The sequence below is a fragment of the Haliotis rubra genome, unplaced genomic scaffold (assembly GCF_003918875.1).
Source record: "Haliotis rubra isolate DU_JTF1 unplaced genomic scaffold, ASM391887v1 Scf92, whole genome shotgun sequence".
Classification (NCBI taxonomy): Eukaryota; Metazoa; Mollusca; class Gastropoda; order Lepetellida; family Haliotidae; genus Haliotis; species Haliotis rubra.
The window spans coordinates 975,521-994,498 of NW_025767657.1; the positions used below are offsets into that span (position 1 = coordinate 975,521).

Consider the following 18,978-nt stretch of genomic DNA (forward strand, 5'->3'; position numbering starts at 1 on the left):
TACATTTGTGTTTATTTGATTTTTATATAATACAACAGTGTCGCTATTTCTAATAGCTTAGCTAATGTTTTCAATATGATGATGCCGACATCTAGGCTGGAAGGTTAAACCGATATGTTTATGAAAATAAACTGTTTTTATATTGCAGCAATAAAAATTCAAATTACTGTCTTTTCGTCCATCTTTCAAAATAAATAATATAGCTTCAGTTTGTTCCTGTGTTTTTATTTGGACTATTCCATTGTAATGTGTAGGTAATAGGTAGTAGATGTTTTAATGACTCCCCTCACAATTATAACCAATGTTATGTCAAAACCATCGCACCTGTTTCAACCCGTTGTCAGTTAATAGTTCGCGTGTCTAGCATGTGTTCAGTAGCGTGTTAAACGCCTCATTACGTGTAGGTGTAATTACTCTTCAAATAACCTAAACATACAGAAATCGAGAGATGTGAACTTTTTGTGTTGCATTTAAACCCTTTGACTCGTTCTCCCATTACGGATAAACATAGCCCAAACGTCTTACATTAAAAGCAAACAGTACTAGTGTATTCCTGTATATGAAATGGTTCTTCCAGACATTATTCCATATATGCTTAGTATACGTACTATAAGTGACTATCATAAAACGCAGGCAGTATCATATAGTGTGTCCTGATTGGTTATTCTCTTGCGCTGACGTAATAGTGACGTGTATCTGAAGCTGGGAGCTACCCATATTACCTGTTGTATGTGTTATACACCAGCCGTGGAATACACGAGCTAGTGTGTGACTGTGTCGCTGCACTATGGTCCCTGAACGATGGCGTCACCACCTGGACTACCTCATCACCCTTCTCGGTGGCAGCATTGGGGCGGGTTCACTCATCAAGTTCCCGTATTTATGTATGCGTAATGGTGGAGGTAAGTATCATTTTGATAATTTCCGTTTTGGGGAAAAAAAGTGATGTGAGTAAGCATCAACTTAGGAATAAATGCCAATTGGAAAAAGTTCAGTTATGACGTCACACCACTGCTCATTCAAGAAAACTCTTCATATAGAGCATTTGTCATATATATGGACATACACTATTACGACTGCCACCAGCTGTGACAGCCGAGCATGGTTGTACACTTGGTCTGGTCTTGTAAGGTCGCGCAATTTGGAACCTGAACTTGCTCATGGGTATACGCTTGTCACAGGAAATCTGGTACCGGAAGTAAGCTGGGTACGTCTCGCATATCGTATGTTGGCGCGCGCAAAGGGAGCCGGGAACCAGCTTAACACCAAAAGTAGCGCCTCACGAGACTTACAGGCCCAATTGTGAAACTATTCTCTTACAGGTGTGTTCCTGATACCTTTTCTCTTCTTCACCTTCATGGGCGCAATTCCATGTGTGTTCTTGGAGATGGTAATTGGCCAGTACTCCCAAAGCGGACCTGTTAACGTCTGGAATTTATGCCCACCATTTAAAGGTATGAAACTGTATTAGCTGTGATATTTAAATTTCTGAATATGTATATATACTGGCCACATAAAGAAACTGTGCACACAGAAAATATTGATGTATGCACACAGCGTTTTTGTACATAAATACAAGTGTAAACATAGCAAGTATTGGAGACAATCAAATGTTCATGCGCGTGCCAGGCAACGTGACGTCATTGATGGTGGCCTATGGACTTGCAATGTGTTTCTGCACGCGACATGTGAAACTCAGAAATTGCTGTCACTGTCTAAAGCTTGATCTTTGGTCATTCAAACGTTCACAAATTCATATGAGTAGTCACATGCACACCATGCCAAGGTTAACATCTGCTTAACGTCATGAAGCCATTGGAATGGTTCGAGCAGGAATGAGCCTGGCAGGTGGCAGCACATTTCCAATGCCAACGTAACACGATACCTGCATTGACCAGACGTGATCGAAACACTAATGACGTCGCCAACCCACCCACGTTCTGGGCATCCCCTACGTAACGACGCCAAGACAGAACAGATTGATTCCGGTGACTCATCTCAGACACAGGTTCCAGGTGGCAGTGACCACGTCCAATACCATTCCCCAGTCCTTCATTGCTCATTTGGTATAGCCTCTATGCGTTGTCGATGCACTGCTGTGCTTCACGCACATGGTGGTCATACCCGTTATTGACTTCGTGACTTCGTCATGTGACGCCGTACTCGATTTAGAACTTCTGACGTCACCGTTACGAATATTGTTCATGTTCTTTTGACATTTTGTTGTGGTCCGATACTTCAGCTTCTAAAGTGTCTACATCATTTCGTCTTCTCTGTGTTGTATGCCAATTCTGAAGGAATTTTCTGTGTGCACAGTATCTTTATGTGGCTAGTACAATTAACGACGAGAGTGTTGGTTAGGGATAGAACATGTCAAAGGTACCTCTTTGAGCGATGGTCTATCGGTATATAACAGGGGCGGTGGGGTAGCTTAGTGGTTAAATCGTTGGTTCGTCACGCCGAAGACCTGGCTTCGATTCCCCACATGGGTACAATGTGTGAAGATCATTTCTGGTGTCCCCCGCCGTTATATGCTTGAATATTGCTAAAAGCGGCGAAAACCACACTCACTCACTCACTCACGGTATATAACGCTAATTTGAGGGTTGGTTGTTTAACGCCGCACTCAGTCGTATTCCAGCTGTATGGCGCCGATCTATAAAAGTCGAGTCTTGACCAGACAATCCAGTGATCAACAGCATGAGCATCGATCTACAAAATTTGGATACGATGACATGTGTAAAACTACACTTACTCACCTGCTTGAGTATGGCACAACGGAAAGTCGGCTCGGTCGAATTGGCACTCATAGAATTATTGTTATAGATGTGTTATAGTGTTACAGTAATTTACAAATCATTCAAACTTCGATTAGGCTTTTTCTGGTAAATCATATTTTATTATATACTACTATGACATGGTTATGGGATAAAGATTGCCCTAAAACAGAGAATGTCGTAAAATTCATATACGTTTCATACAATATTACACCGTTTAGAAAAGGCCCCAGACTATGGAGCACTATTCTGTCTCACAGTCCCTGTACCACATTATTTTCCCTATTCGTTTAGCACTTTCTGCAATACTAAAGCCCTAAATGAAACAAGTCTAGATTTCTGAATCTCCATCTCACATGGGTGTTTCAATTTAAAAGGAAATATTTGTGTCCATGAAACTTATATATATATATATATCAGAGACACGGCGTTCGTCTAATGAAGCACCTGTTGATCAACAATACCACAACTATGCCAACTTGAAGTAGTTTATATTGGGAAACTACAGGCCACACCATGGGTAATCAGCCAAGTCTCAGAAACCAATGAACCAATTTCCACCTAATCCCTATTTCGAGTTTATTGATAATAGCGCTGAACCGGATTAAATGCTTCCAGCTGTCGTTAGAGCTAAGGCTATATCACTGTTCGATTTCTAAGTTGAAACAAAAGTGAACCAGTATCTTGTACGTAAAAAATTCAGGCGTGAAACCTGCGGATATTAAAGAAATATGATATAGTTAACAGTTGAATTCAAAAATTGACTAAAATTACAAATCAGTTCCAATTATGGGAAGGAAATTACAGTGGCAGTACAAAGTTTATTGACAGTTAATATTCAGTGGCAGCATACTTATAACTGCATTAAAAACTGGAAGTAGTGATTTTAGCAATAATAGTTCAGTTGGAGTCATCATATCAGACAATCAGCACCGCCCTTACTCTTCCTTCAACGGAATATATTTATCAGTTTGATTAACATGAAGGCCCTTCACAACAGAAGCTTATTGGGCTTTTTACATGTATATGTATTCTCTTCTGAAACATGTCAAGCCGCTCAATCTATCTTAAAAGAGCCAAGGATGCTTCACATAACCTCAATATCTATGTAGATTATACTGATGGTTCCGTACTGCTGGAAATGAGTGTCACGAAGGGAATGCCATGTCATGTCGGCACAGACTCAGGTTTTCAATGGAAGGCTCTCTTAACGACAGCTGCACCGATATGCAGTTGAGAAGAAGAGTCATTTGGGTGAAGTCGGCTGGCCTGAAAAGTGAAACAGAAGGCTTCCTGTTTGCTGCTCGGAATGTGTTACCTCATACACGAAACCGTCAATGTGTGATTTGCTTCAAAATATTAATATGAAATGTAGATTAGGTAATGAATTTATCTTGACGGCCCAATACCTTGTTAGTAGATGCCCAGCGTTGGTACAGACAGAATCTTTAAAAGCATGATGGCATGGCTCGTTGCTTTTATAAAAGCCTCAAACGTATATAAGCCAGCAACTCTGACCTTGTCCATTCTGATAAAAATCAAATGAAATCATTTATATCATTGGATTTTCTGTCACGAATCTGATTGACACGCACTGGAAAAAAAGTCCACATTTACAAGCTTGGAAATGTCTTGGAAAGATGATGTTTCCCAGACATTTCCAATTTTGGAAAGATGTTGTTTCCCAGACATTTCCAATTTTGGAAAGATGTTGTTTCCAAGACATTCCAATCTTGGAAATATGAGATTTCCAAAATTGTAAAATTTTGGAAATGTCCACAAGGGGAGATAACTGGTGGGTGGCGGTAAATTATTGTTCTTTGTACCCCCCAAGACCTAATTCCTTGTTCATTGATGAGTGAGTCAAGGCAGTTAAGATTCACCAATTAGCAACACCTACTGCCTTGTTAATAAATGAGTGAGTCAAGTCAGTTTAGACAGCCACTGGAAGGAAAACCAAGTTCCAAGATTCTATGCCTCTTAAAGAAGCCTCGGGAAGTAAGTTAAATCTTTTGATGGGCATTTATAAGTGGAATGCGTGCAAAAAGCAAGATTTATGGCTGTCAACTTCTTTAAACATTGAATGAAATAAATGCTGTGTGGTGAAATGGGTCAGAGAACATCATAATGGCATAAATGACGCTTTAATGACACATGTAATGGTAATAAATATATAATCACTATGTTAGTTAACTCATGACTAGACACGTCAAACTGGTCCCGATAGATTTATATCTAATATGTAAAAATTCAGTATTTCTTAGTACCTGAAATAGAAAACATGAATTTGGAATGAGATGTTTTAATCAGAGATCAATCTGTTTGGTAGCAGTTTACTAAAGTAGAACCTAAATCAACTTCAAAAGATTCATTCGCAAACTGAAGCAGATCTCACTTATACTGCAGTAAACAGTATGGGGATACATAACGAAACATAACACTTACGTGATAACAACTCCCTGTTTATTGCATAGAGCGGCATTTCGATGTACATCGTTCAGGATAAACAAGCTGATTGAATGTTGATTGATTTCATCACTTGGGGTTGAGTTGAGTTGGGTTTTGCGTCCCATCGGCAGTATTCCAGCCATATAGTGACGAGAACAAGTTTGCATTAATAAACATTGTAAGTACATACTCGGAATGAGTTTTATGTCAAAAACATATATCCATTACATTGTCATTTAAAAGCAGAAAAGTCAATAGCACCAAATTTAAAGGCAGGCAATTTGTTAGTCACATTTCACAGTTACAATTTATGATAGTTACATTTCACAGTTACAATTTATGATACAGATCAACTTCCTTCAGGTAGTTCACTATCAGATGAGCGCTCACGCGGGAGAACTGATCTTTCAGATTTGTTGCATCATAATGTGAGTCCCTTGCAGACGATACGTCCACGCATTCAAGCAGAATATGCTTGATGGTGAAAACCTCATCGCAAGAGACACACATGGGGGGTCCATCCTCATCCGTTTTCAGCAGATAGTCATGAGTAAACCGACTGTGGCCAATACGACATCGTCGTAAAATTACCTCATCACGTCTTGACTGACAACCCAAGTAGGTATAACCAATTGTTGGCTTCAATTCATACAGTTTATTTCTTCCTACTTGAGTGTCCCATCTTTTTTGCATGAGGTCCCGAGTATAGCTTTTGATAGTGGGTTTGAAATCACTGTACGGAATCAGCAGTGGAGATAAGGGCTTGTCAAGAACTGCTTTTGCTGCAGCATCGGCTTTTGTGTTACCTGCTATGCCGACGTGACCCGGCAACCAGCAGAGGACGATGTCACATTGGCCAGTAGGGAGGTCGTTGTAAAGTTCTTAAATGTCCAGAATGATTGGGTGACTTGAAGTAACATTTTGAAATGCTTGAAGGCAAGATAATGAATCTGTGAAAACGATGAAGTTTTTGGAATGATTCTGCTGTTTAATATAGGTCAAAGCTGAAAAGATAGCTTTGGCCTCGGCAGTGAAAATGGAACTGTTGTCGGGAATCCTAGAGGAGACAGTCTTAGATCCAATGACTGTAGCATTGGCAACTTGGCCCTCATCCTTGGATCCGTCTGTGAAAATGGATCTATGGGTGTCATATTTGGAACGTAACTGGATGTATTCCTGCTGGAACACCAAGGGATTTGTTTCGCACTTTTTGAGTTTAGTGAGGGTAAGATCGACCTGTGGTTTCACCATCTGCCAGGGTGGTGAAGACAGGAGTCGGTAAGGTGCTATGCTATTGAGATCAATTTTAGCTGCAGATATGTGTGGTTGAATTCTGATTCCAAGTGGTGGAACCAGGCTTGGCAGTTTAGGAACAAGTTTTCATAGAGAGGGTTGAAAACACAATTGTATGCTAGATTGGACTGATTTGAACGTAGTTTAGTGATATACTGCAGTGAAAGTTTAATGCGGCGTTGTTCAAGGGAAGGTTCGTTAGCCTCTGCATATAGACTGTCTACCGGAGAGGTCCTAAAAGCTCCCAGGCAGAGCCTGAGGCCTTGGTGGTGGATAGAATCTAATTTTTCTAAATTGCTTTTGCAGGCTCCACCATAAACAATGGAGCCGTAGTCTGGTTTAGAGCGAACCAAAGATCTGTACAAGTGAAGGAGGGTAATCTGATCCCCTCCCCACTCTGTATTTGAAACGACTTTTAGTAAGTCCAGAGCCTTCAAGCACTTGGTTTTCAAATATTTTATGTGTGGTAAGAATGTCAGGTGGCGGTCGAATATGAGTCCCAGGAATTTGGCCTCTTCTACTACCTTGATGGGAGTATCATCTAAAGATACGTCTGGATCCTTGTGTGGTCTGGATTTACGACAAAAGTGAATACAATTTGTTTTGGATTTTGAAAACTTAAAGCCATTTTCATTGGCCCATTTTTGGATTTTGTTAAGGCAGAGTTTGTAGCTGCCTTTCTATTGCGTGCATGTTCTTACCACGGCATGAAATAATGAAATCGTCCACGAAAAGGGACCCATCTACACAACTGTTCAGGACGTTAGTGAGGCTGTTAATTTTGATGCTAAAAAGGGTGACAGACAGGATGCTGCCTTGAGGGACGCCCTGATCTTAGTGGAAATAATCAGACAATGTAGAACCTACCCGTACTTGAAATTGTCTGTTGTTTAAAAACTGAGATATGAACTGAGGTAATCTGCCCCTCAATCCAAATTCATGTAAATCTTTTAAGATACCATGTTTCCACGTTGTATCGTTTGCTTTTTCTAAATCGAAGAAGATAGATACAGTATGTTGTTTGTTGACAATGGAATTTTTGATGAAAGATTCCAGACGCACCAGATGGTCAATGGTACTTCGGTTTTTTCGGAAACCACATTGGAGGTCACTAAGGAGGTTATTGGTCTCCAAGTACCAGATTAATCGATTGTTGACCATGCGCTCCATGGTTTTACAAACACAGCTAGTTAGTGATATAGGACGGTAGTTTGAGGGATCGGTATGATCCCGGCCAGGTTTTGCTATAGGGATGATAATGGCGTTGTGCCACGAAGGAGGAAAGTTGGCGGTCTATACCTATACTATCAATTGCGCATGCGGGTGGCGCAGCAGAGGTCACGAACCAGTCGAATATACTGGGATATCATCCGGGTACTCAAGAGAGAAAAACAATAACAAAAGCATCAACCAGTCCACGGAAATTGCTCTGGATCAGTGCCCCTTTAAATGTGTCATCATTATGATTGTTTTGATCATGTTTTGACACGGTCGGTTTCTGTGTGCGATGTGTTCACTTCCATCAACCACCAGCCTTGTAAGAACACGTCACATGAGATTAGCCATGTGCTACAAAAACACCGAAAATTCAAACCTTACCGCTTGTCGACGTTCTGAGCCTTATAAGAATCGAAAAGTCGGCTTTCTGAGCCGACAGGTTCTCAAACTATTGTCATGTTAGTGGTAATAATTCCAGAGCATTAGAGATCAGATTGGCTTGCTTATTTTGGAATTTAATGCTTTTCATAAACTAGAATCTCATTAAATAATTGTCTCTGGAATCATCTGTGATGTGAACTTGTGTAGTGATTTCTATAGAAATTATTTAACGTGATCTAAAGTGAATAATGTATTAAACATTTAGTCACCTTTTATTGTAAATGACCAAATTTATTAGTTACACTATGAAGTTTTTAAGAATGCATTCATTTGGGTTTTTTTGCCTGAGTCCGCCCGTGTGTGGACAACATAACCAATTATCTATTAACAAGTTCATGATATTTCGTAAATACACCAATTGCATAACGCCGTCTCTGACCACAAACCCCAACGGGTTGTTCTCAATTCGCCTACATCCCAATTCGCCTACAGTCTTAAAACAACATTTCATGGTCTGTTGACTGTTGATTACGCAATGATAAACCACCCAAACGGTCCATCCCTTTTTGTGACAGGTGTTAATTAGAGGGTACCAATTAGAGAATGTATTCTACTTCAATAGCCCTGTTCAATAAGGGTTGTTACATCCCTTGAAAGTTGTCTCCCCTGTCAAACTCTTTCTTGCTAAAAAACCCCGAATGTTACTTCCGGAGAGCAAAATCCAAAATGGAAGTATCGTCAAAGCGTCATTACTGTTGCATATGTAGCAATTATCGTGGGAAACTAATCGATGGAAAATACATATCGTTGCACAGATTTCCTGCGAATAAAGCTCTGCAGAGGGCATGGTTACGGAGAATACGAGTCATCAGTTCAACATTTCAGTTTCACGAAAAGAACGACAGGCTATGTAGTATACATTTTAAAGACAACAAGTACGTCGAAGGAAAAAGTGTCCCCTCAATATTTACGTTGAGTGATGGAAGGATAAACATTTTTGATACAGATGTGGTAAGTTGCACTTACAGTCGTAGATGTCCTGCTGTTTTTGGTTATAATTAATATGGCTGATGTATGAATAGCTACGTATACCAGAAACCGAATACGATTTTATTTGATAACAGAGCCACAGAATGATGGCTGTAAAGTCCTTGTGTTAATTGTTATCCCAATCAAAATATAATTCTAAAACAATATCATAAAAAATATTTTTTTGCTGAAATAAGCTGTTAGTTACGTTCCATTTATCAATTTTTGCAGGTGAATAATGAGGATGTGTTAACTTATACACCTGCTGATGTTGCATCTCAGGACACGGATATTCCGGTCCTAGAACAATCTGAAGATAGCGTTTTCATATCAAGCGTTTCTTCCCATAATGATTCAATACTTCTTCATGACTATTGTTCCCCATGGTTCCTAGTATGGTGATCTACCTTCAGTTGTTGGCTATCTATGGCCCGTGTTCTATATTGTACTGTCTTCTTCAATTAAAATGTTTTAGAATTACATTCTAGTTTTATATTCATATCTGTGATACTCTAGGATTTTTACTGTCCATCGTCGACAGATTTTACTCTTTCTAATGTTGACATTTATATTGTATAAATTGTTTTCGTCACGATATGGCTGAGATATTGCCGATGTAACGTTAAATACTAACTCTCTCACTCACTCACTCAAGACTATTGTTTCCCAGTAGAGGCAGCAAATATCAGCAGATATGTTGATAAATGTGAACAAACGTGTGTGTGCTGCACTCAAACAGCTGAAATTAGTGCTGCACTCAAACAGCTGAAATTAGTACACAGACAGAGGGCAATTCAAACTCTAGTGTTTCTGTGTCCTGTCAGACGGATGAAACAGTTGAAGTTAAAACGTTTTCATCCATCAGGATACAAGTAAACAGACTGAATCTGTCTTTTGAAGACATATCTTCATCTGATGAGAAGTGTATGTTTTACACTGGCATTCCAAATGCCAAGATATTTCAATCACTGTTCGATGAAATGGATGCTGCTGAAGAGCACACACACAGAGCAGGACGTGGTGACAACAGTGGTACTTGTAGGCCAAGGCTCTAAAGACTCATTGGTGAGTTTTTCCTTGTTCTTATGCGTCTCCGACTAGGGCTACTGTTGGAAGATCTTGCAGACAGACTTCACATTTCCAAATCAACATAGCAACATTACGAACTATTGGATTTCCTATTTACATGTAAAACTAGCAAGTCTTATTCCATGGCCTTCTAAACGTGTTATCGAGCAAACAATGCCAAATAAATTCAAGGTTAAGTACCCGGACTGTAGAATTATCATTGACGGTACAGAGATATTCACAGAAACTCCCCAATCTCACAGGAACAAGACCCTTATGTCCTCTCACTACAAATCCCACATGACTTACAAAGCATTGATAGGCATTAGCCCATCAGGTGTCATAACATTTATATCCGATCTGTGGACAGGGAGCATAAGTGACAAACAGAAAACACATCGCTGTGGAATACTTGATTTGTGTGATCGTGGTGATGCTATTATGGCTGACAAGGGATTTTTTGATATCCGATTTAACAATCCCAAGGGGTATTATGTTGACAATTCCACCACTGAAAAGATCAAAGTTTAACAGGAGAAAGGTTGAAGAAACACGTATAATAGCAAATCTACAAAGAGATGTTGAGAGGGCGATTGAACGGATCAAGAACTTTCGTGTATTGCAAGGTGTAATGCCAATTACTATTGCTAAGCGGCAACCAATATTTGGAAAATTTGTGCTGGTTTGTCGAATTTGCAACCTCCATTAATTCATGACGAGGACAGAAAATGAGAAAATACTGATGTGTATTTAACCAAGTATATTTCTTCACCCATCCTTCTGCTATGTCCACAAATGAACAGACTGATCCATTGACCAGTATGATATTAATGTAGTGCATTGAGCATAAACATCTGTGGTGTAGAAATGTAGCACAAAATAAATGGCCTTATTTTACACACCTTAAATTCTTTTCACTGAAGAATCACAGTGTTGACTGTATAGACAAAAAATATTCAGAACAACAACAACTAGATAACACCACAAATAATGTATTAGGCATCAGAAAACCATATTCATCTTTCATGAGTCATATTGAGTGCCCAATAATAAATATGTTGGATGTCAAGTTGGCCAAACATCAAGAATGCACATTGTGTATTTCAACTAATAAAGTTAACTAATAAACTGTCCATGTTTTTGTTTGTTGTTTCATGCCACACTCATCAATATTCCAGCTGAACATTGACCACCAGATTCGTACGTCACCTCTTACGATAAGCATGAATTTAAGAAGAACAAGCCTAACCTTTCTCTACACAGGAACTGTCAATGTGGTAATGATTATCATTAATATCAGTTCAGTTCATTCACATTGGAACAGAAATGTGAACCCACATGTAAGTAAGTTAACGTCAAAGGTACACTTACAACAAGAGTGTGAGCACCTTTATTCATGATGATAGGCACAAAGAAGAAGTTTGTCTTATAACATCATACACATGGCAAACATAACAGGATCTATTTCCTGTACTTGGACAATAAGGTAGCTTCTTTATCTATCCAGACAAGTAAATGCTCTTTAAGAAGTATACATATACATAGCAAAACTGACAGGATTTATTTCCTGTACTTGAACAATAAGGTAGCTTTTCTATCTACCCAGACAAGTACATTCTATTTAAGACGTATACATATATTTGGCAAAAATAACAGATATATCTACTGTAGTTCTTTTTATCTATCCATACAAGTACATTCTGTCAAATAGTACTGATTTTGAGACAAAGCATTCAGCAAAACACAAGTATTAAATAATGAAATGTTCAACAAACATTTGGAAAATACGTTAAGGTCTGTTGGGGGATCCAGACTGGATTAGCCCACCATTATATCAATTAATAATCATGGCAACTTGTGGGAAAGGGGTTTTCCACCCTTTACTCGATCACTGAAGAGCTCTGGGAGGATAGCACATTTATAGAAATTAGTTAGTTTAGTTTGCATCTGATTCCAAAGGTGAGCATCAAATAATATTCTTTCAACAGAATGCCCTTTCAGAGTCCAAACAAAAAAGTCACACCACTTTCTGCCACATACTGCCATTTGACCTTGCACTTGATAGTAAGAGGAATGATTCCTTTTAAGCTTAATCCTGCCATTGACTAATTCACAAAAGAAAGTTTTCTGCTTAGCTGCTTCATTTCGAGTTAAAAATCTTGGTGCATAAGGACATTGATAAGCCACACTGATCACTTCAGTGGTCACAATGTAACAAAGCATCCGGACAAAGCATTCTCGCCTGGCAGCCAGTTCATGCAATCGACCCCATCGTAACACCTGACTGTCAAATTCTCCATAATCAATCACACGTTTCACTGTGCAATCAGGGGGAGTTGTGTCCTTTAATTTGCAAACAGAGCCAAAGTGGGAACTTGTTAATCGCCCATATCTTGCGGATCTCCAGTTCGGATTTTCATTCTGTCCTTTGGTTTTATCCTCAATAAGATTGCATTGTTCATAAGAAACATGTGACTTTAAATAATTGTCAAAATGATTTTGACAGGCATTGCTTCTTAACTCAGTGTTATCGCTATACTTAAAATCAATTTGGTGGAAATCCTCAAGTTCTGCATCATCTTGTTCCTTTTGGGGTGGGTCTACTGCTAAGACAAATGCTGCATCTGGAGCTATTTCCTTTAAACGATTTACAAAATTAGGTACATCTCTTGGTTTAACACTTGCTAGGTTTTCCATCCTGTTGGACACAGCTGCACTTTTACAAGATTTATCACTGTCACCAAATTTATATTTCTTAAAAGTAAGATGTTGCGACTTCTCTGGGCTTAGTTGTCGCTTTCTTGGCATCTTCCATTTGCAGGCATGAGATGTGACCGAGTCCAAACCTTCTTTTTGTCTTGTCTTTAATCTATGCCTCAACCAAGGCATAGATTATCGCAACTACGTGATTGCAGGCTTCTCCTTCACTGTAAAGGAAAAGACATTAATAATAAAAAATGATGATATCTGGGTAAGACTTCCGCCCATATCCCCCTAAAACGACAAGGAAGTATTTCTTTGAGTGGCATTTTTAGAAGTTGGATATGCCTTTCAGTATGTTCAGATACAATGACAGGAACATTAACACTAATCCTTATCAGATGAGGAATATATATTATATAATTTGGAACATAGATATAATAAATGCATATACACTGAAAACAATGGGGTTTTTCTATGACATGCAGATTTCCACTTTTAAGCACTGACATTAAAGCACACACCCATACCTGACAAAATGGTTTGATATCTCTGCCAGTTATTACTTACCCAGCATTACATGAACAGCCAGCTGAATGAACGTTTCCTGATAACTTGGCTTTACACACCCATGTATGGTAGTCCGGTTTCTTGTTCTCGGTAGCAGCACCAGGTATGGAGGGGATCACTTTACTTCTGATGTAACAATGTGAGCAGTCTTCATATATCGTATTGTACTGTATGCTGTGCACATGACGATATTCGTAAAAAACCTTCGCCTTCAACTGACGCTCAGCTTTCATGCAGTTCGAATCAAACGTTCGTTTCCGACTCAACACCAAATAGTTATACAGGTCTGAAGGCCTAATAGCTGGAATGTTGTCCACGCAAGATTCCCATTTCCTAATATTCCATGGTTCAGGGATATTTTCGCCAAGTGGTGTTGTAAATCTGGCCAAATACCTGTCTCTGTCAAACTTATCGTCTTCCGCTTGTATCTCTTTAAGCGGCCGATAGCCAAGTTTGTCAACCCCATGCGCTCTTTTCAGCAACTCGCCTTTTGACCCAGATACTTTAGCGCCTCGGTGACGTAGATAGTCCTTCAGCTGTCGAACATTCAAATTTGCAAGGTCAACGTCACCTTGCTTGCCTGCGACCATCTTTTGCTCCCCGGAAAATAGTTACATTATGGGAAATCGGAAGGGAGACAATTTACCAAAGGGAGGTAACAACCCTTATTGAACAGGGCTATAAGCCTATTATTCCCTGGCAAGGGTCCTGTCCTGTCCAGTCAGTCAGTGGGTCCGGTAAACTTTTATTTAATCCATGATGTAACGTAGGTCTATGTAATTTGTGTTTATACAAACCGTGACAGGTCAAAAATATTTGCGCTTCTGTGGATAACAACTAAAACAAACACTTAAAACGGTATTTTGGAAAATGCTAGCCATACCAAAGGCAAATATAACAGTCAATATCAATTTTGGACACTTAGAACAACAAGGATGCAGATGATTGAAGTTATACTAATATATAGAATTGGTTCCTAGTTGATCGTATAGGACAACGAACAGACAATACATACTTTAAACATGATCACAACTTTCAAAAATGTATCTCTTCATGCGTCAGATGCAATTACATTAATACAAAGCACAAATAGATAATATCAAAATAATGCTTATTCCGGCAGTTCTCATGAATAAATATGTCACATGCAAGATGCATTATGTATACCAACAGTAAGAAACTCGAACAGAACAAAAATGCGTGAAATAGTACGTCTATACACTCATGGGGGTCACCCGTGAAGAGCCACCTCCTCGTGGTGGGTGCTGGGTAACGCCAAGATCTCTTCGACCCCCCGTTGTGGACCCGGGGTATATTTGGTCCACCAACCCGTTTGCCGTGGGTTGCGCCCCTGTGTCAGTGGAGGACGGGAGTCTGGTGGTTGAGGGCACTGGTTCCAGGAACAGCGTTCCTTTGCCCAACACACCACTTTGCCCCTTACTTCACCTAGACGGGTGGTAGAACTGGCCCCGTTCTATCAATCGGCTCGTCACGCCAAGCCCTGTGTATGGACTATATATATCTATATGTCATTGCACAAATCTGATTTGGAATTATTTTAATTTCGGACTTGGCCTAAATGTTCATCTAAAACTTTTGTGAGTTTGAACTATGATGTTATGAACTTTACCTAGAGTCTTATGCCCAGAAGGCGGTGGCTCATGGGCCAATCTGGTGGATTAGTTATTTACAACTCTTCTGCTGGCGTATATCATCCGAGTATCCTTGGTGCTGCAAGTTGGCGACCCACTTGTTTTTAGCATTCTCCTTGTGATACTCCGTGGAGGGTGGGGAGCTCGGATGATGAAACTTTTACACTTACTATGGAATACAAAACCCCCTAAAACGTAACAAGCGTCAATTGGACAGTGATGATGACGACCAACGACCTTCAAACTCAAACGAATATTGGCCACGATTTCTAGTTATGGAGACACTTGACAAATCACCTTTAAAACTCAATCCTTTTGCAGTATCAAAAGGTGTACATGGTATTGCAGGTGAAGTCCGTAATATAAAGCGATTGCGCACAAGCTCTCTGCTCATAGCAATCAACAAATCTGATGTCAACTGAGATGTTCGTTGGAATACCAGTTTCGGTTTCTCCGCATAGACCTTTGAACTCAAGTAAAGGAATTGTAAGAGACAGGGACCAATTGTTTGCTGACATGAATGAACTGGACATCATCTCAGAAATGAAGGACCAAGGAGTGAAATTCACAAGAAATATTAGTTTTGCTGATGCCAAAAAACTTGTCGTTCAGACCTCAGAACAAAATGAGTCATATAAGTCAAGGAGCTTATGGGATTCCGTGAAAGTTTTTTGATGAAAGCAAATCGTATATTCTTTTGTGTTTATATGTTAAAGGAGTTTAAAAAAATGTTTTGTTCCAATCTGAATATTGATGCGAAAGCTATTTTTAGCTCAAAATCCAAGATGGCCGCCAAAATTTAACCAGGAACTGAAAAAGTTGCAAAAACTCGGCACAAAACAATGGTTTTAATATCAAATACCATGCATATTTGGTTACGGAATGTATTTCCCATATGCTGTAAGTCACCAGATCTTTTAGTTTGATTTTAGTCTTAAATTTACATTAAAGAGTCATTTTTAGCTCTAAAAGTTATAATGATGAATAAAAAACCCCATTTCTTCACAAGGCATATATTTTGTATAGAACTAGTACAGTATAAAAAAGGGATATACTTTTTTACCCTGTTTATCAACTATAAAAGAAGTCTTTACATGAAACTGCGACGCAGAAATATACTCTTCAAAAAATGAATTTTTTAGAAGAATTTCTTGCATTAGGTTAAGAGCTATTATTTCATGTAACCCCAATGATAAAAAGGTGAAATTAAAACGTCTATAGACAAAGCCTTTACTGTTGTGTTTCTGTTCTCTTGAGTCCACAAGATGGCGTTAAAGTCAGTTCTTTGTATGGCCACCATTGGCAGCAATTACTGCTCGGCACCGTCTCGGCACAGATTGGATAAGTTGACGAAGCAGCTCTTATCATTGTAGGCGACTTGAATTTCCATTTTGACAACAAGGATAATCATGACACTAAACGAATAATTAATCATCTTGAAGTCCACAACTGTGTACAACTCGTGTCAGAGACTGACTGACTGACTGACTGAGTTTAGTTTTACGCCGCTTTTAGCAATATTCCAGCAATATCACGGCGGGGGACACCAGAAATGGGCTTAACACATTGTGCCCATGTGGGGAATCGAACCCGGGTCTTCGGCGTGACGAGCCAACGCTTTAACCACTAGGCTACCCCACCGCCCCCGTGTCAGAGACAAGCCACAGAGGTGGACACACTCTGGACTGGATAGTTACCAGTGCTTCAGACGCGTGTGTCATTTGTGTACCTGTATAGGATCTACAGCTCTCTGACCATTTCCATATATTTGTGAGCTTGGACCTCTCAATACCCAGTCCAAATGTGAAGATTACTCGCTGAAGGAACATGCGCTCCCTGGATATGGATACTTTTAAAGACAATTTGCTAAACTCAGACATTATACTTGAGCCACCATCTGATGCTATGGGTCTCGTTCTGCTATACAATAGAGTTCTATCTGAGCTGATATATAGACAAACATGTACCAGTGAAGGACAGAGTCATACCAGTCACTAAAACATCTGCTTGGGACTTCACACCTGAAGTTCGACAAGCGAAAAAAGACAAGAGGAATGCAGAACGCATATGGAAAACAATCTTTCCTGGAGATTCATCTCCAAATGTATATTTCAGCCAAAAATCACTCAACAACGGTCATCAGACAAATCAACATCTCAATTCTAAGATTGAAGCCAAAGAGTCAAGTCCAAAGTTGCTGTTGAAACTTTTGTTCAGTACCTTGAGTAAACACTTTGAATCGACACTTCCGACATCTGATGACAATGAAGTAATAGCACAGACATTTTCGGATTATTTCTACAAAAAGATCCGAGAACATTCATGACAAGATTTCGTCTTCTGCGGCTGTGGATGAAGCTGATATTCCTCCAAAAATGTTTGATGGCACGCCTCTAACTCATATTGATAGTTTCACTGATATTTACCAACATTAGTGCTGATTATTAACTCTTCTACTTCATCTGGTTATGTCCCAAGTGTACTCAAGTCAGCTCTAGTTAGGCCACATCTGAAGAAATCAAGCCTTGATTAGGAGGATCCAAAAAACTACAGGCCTGTTTCAAATTTAGCATTTATATCCAAACTCATTGAACGTGCAGTCTCCAGTCGTCTCATGGGCCACCTTTCCTGGCATAACCTCTACGAGGTGTTCCTATCAGCCTGCAGAGCACACCACAGCACAAAGATGTCCCTGCTGAAGATCCCGAATGACCTACGATGTGGTATTGACACAGGACAAGTGGCCCTGCTCACATTACTTGGCCTAAGCAGTGCCTTTGACACGACTGATCACCAGAGACTCCTCAAAAGACTTGATACAGAACTTGGATTCAGCTTTATCCTGGCTGGCATCTTATCTACAGGACAGGACTCAAGCCGTTGTTGTTGGTGAGTCTGTGTCAACCGCCTCTAGGCTTGAGTGCGGAGTCCCTCAAGGATCCGTGCTTGGTCCGATCCTCTTCACCCTCTACACTGTTCCACTTGGCTCTGTTGTAGCAAACCTTAATCTTGACCACTTCTACGCAGATGACACGCAGCTGTGGAAGTTAATTCAACCAAACACAGAGTCAGCTATAGCGCGTTTCTCTGTCAGACATCAGACTGTTGCCAGAAGATATTCATGGATGTCATCAAATGCCTTGAAATCAAATTAAGAGTCCATTCTTTTGGGACAGGCTGGAAAACGCAAGCAGTATGACATTACTAGTGTGTGAGTCTGTGGAGCAACCATTCCTCTTTCTTCCACTGTCAACGATCTGGTTGATGTCATCGATCAAGATCTAAGTATGACAGTACACGTCAAGTATGTTACTAAAACTTGCTACTCCCATCTCCACAATATCAGTAAGGCCAGCCTGTTCTTACCAAAGATGCCTAAAAAACTCCCAGCCTCAGCCTAGTCACATCTCGTATGGACTACTGTAACAGCCTTTTGGCCGGATCTCCATCTTGTGTCACTGACCAACTCCAATGCATACAGAATTTAGCTGCTCGCATTACCTCCCAGATCACCAGAAAAAAAGCACATCACACCAACTCTAAAGGACCTTCATTAGCTGCCCGTGAAACAAAGAATCTCCTTCAAACTATTCTGTCTCGCATACCAGTGCATGACTAACACGGCTCCAGGCCAACTCTCAGATCTTCTTCAGGCTTATGCACCATCTAGATCTCTCAGATCTGGGAATCAACACCTTGTTGTTATCCCTAAAGTCAATCAAGCTAAATATGGACACCGTGTTTTCTCCTACCCTTCTGATAATTTTTTTTCTCCCCACATTAATTTGTATATCTTTTTTTTCAAAGATTATAACCATTTTAGAAAGTTATTCGATCTGATT

At 39.8% G+C, this 18,978-nt stretch overlaps 1 protein-coding gene across 1 annotated transcript in view; it reads left to right on the top strand.

Annotated features, from left to right (window-relative positions):
* The first annotated feature begins 787 nt into the window (after positions 1-787).
* Positions 788-18,978, top strand: part of LOC124264335 (sodium- and chloride-dependent GABA transporter 2-like) — a 49,307-nt gene continuing 31,116 nt past the window's right edge. The window contains exon 1 of the mRNA XM_046699092.1: positions 788-902. Coding sequence (XP_046555048.1) covers positions 788-902 — 115 coding nt within the window. The remainder of the gene's footprint in view (positions 903-18,978) is intronic.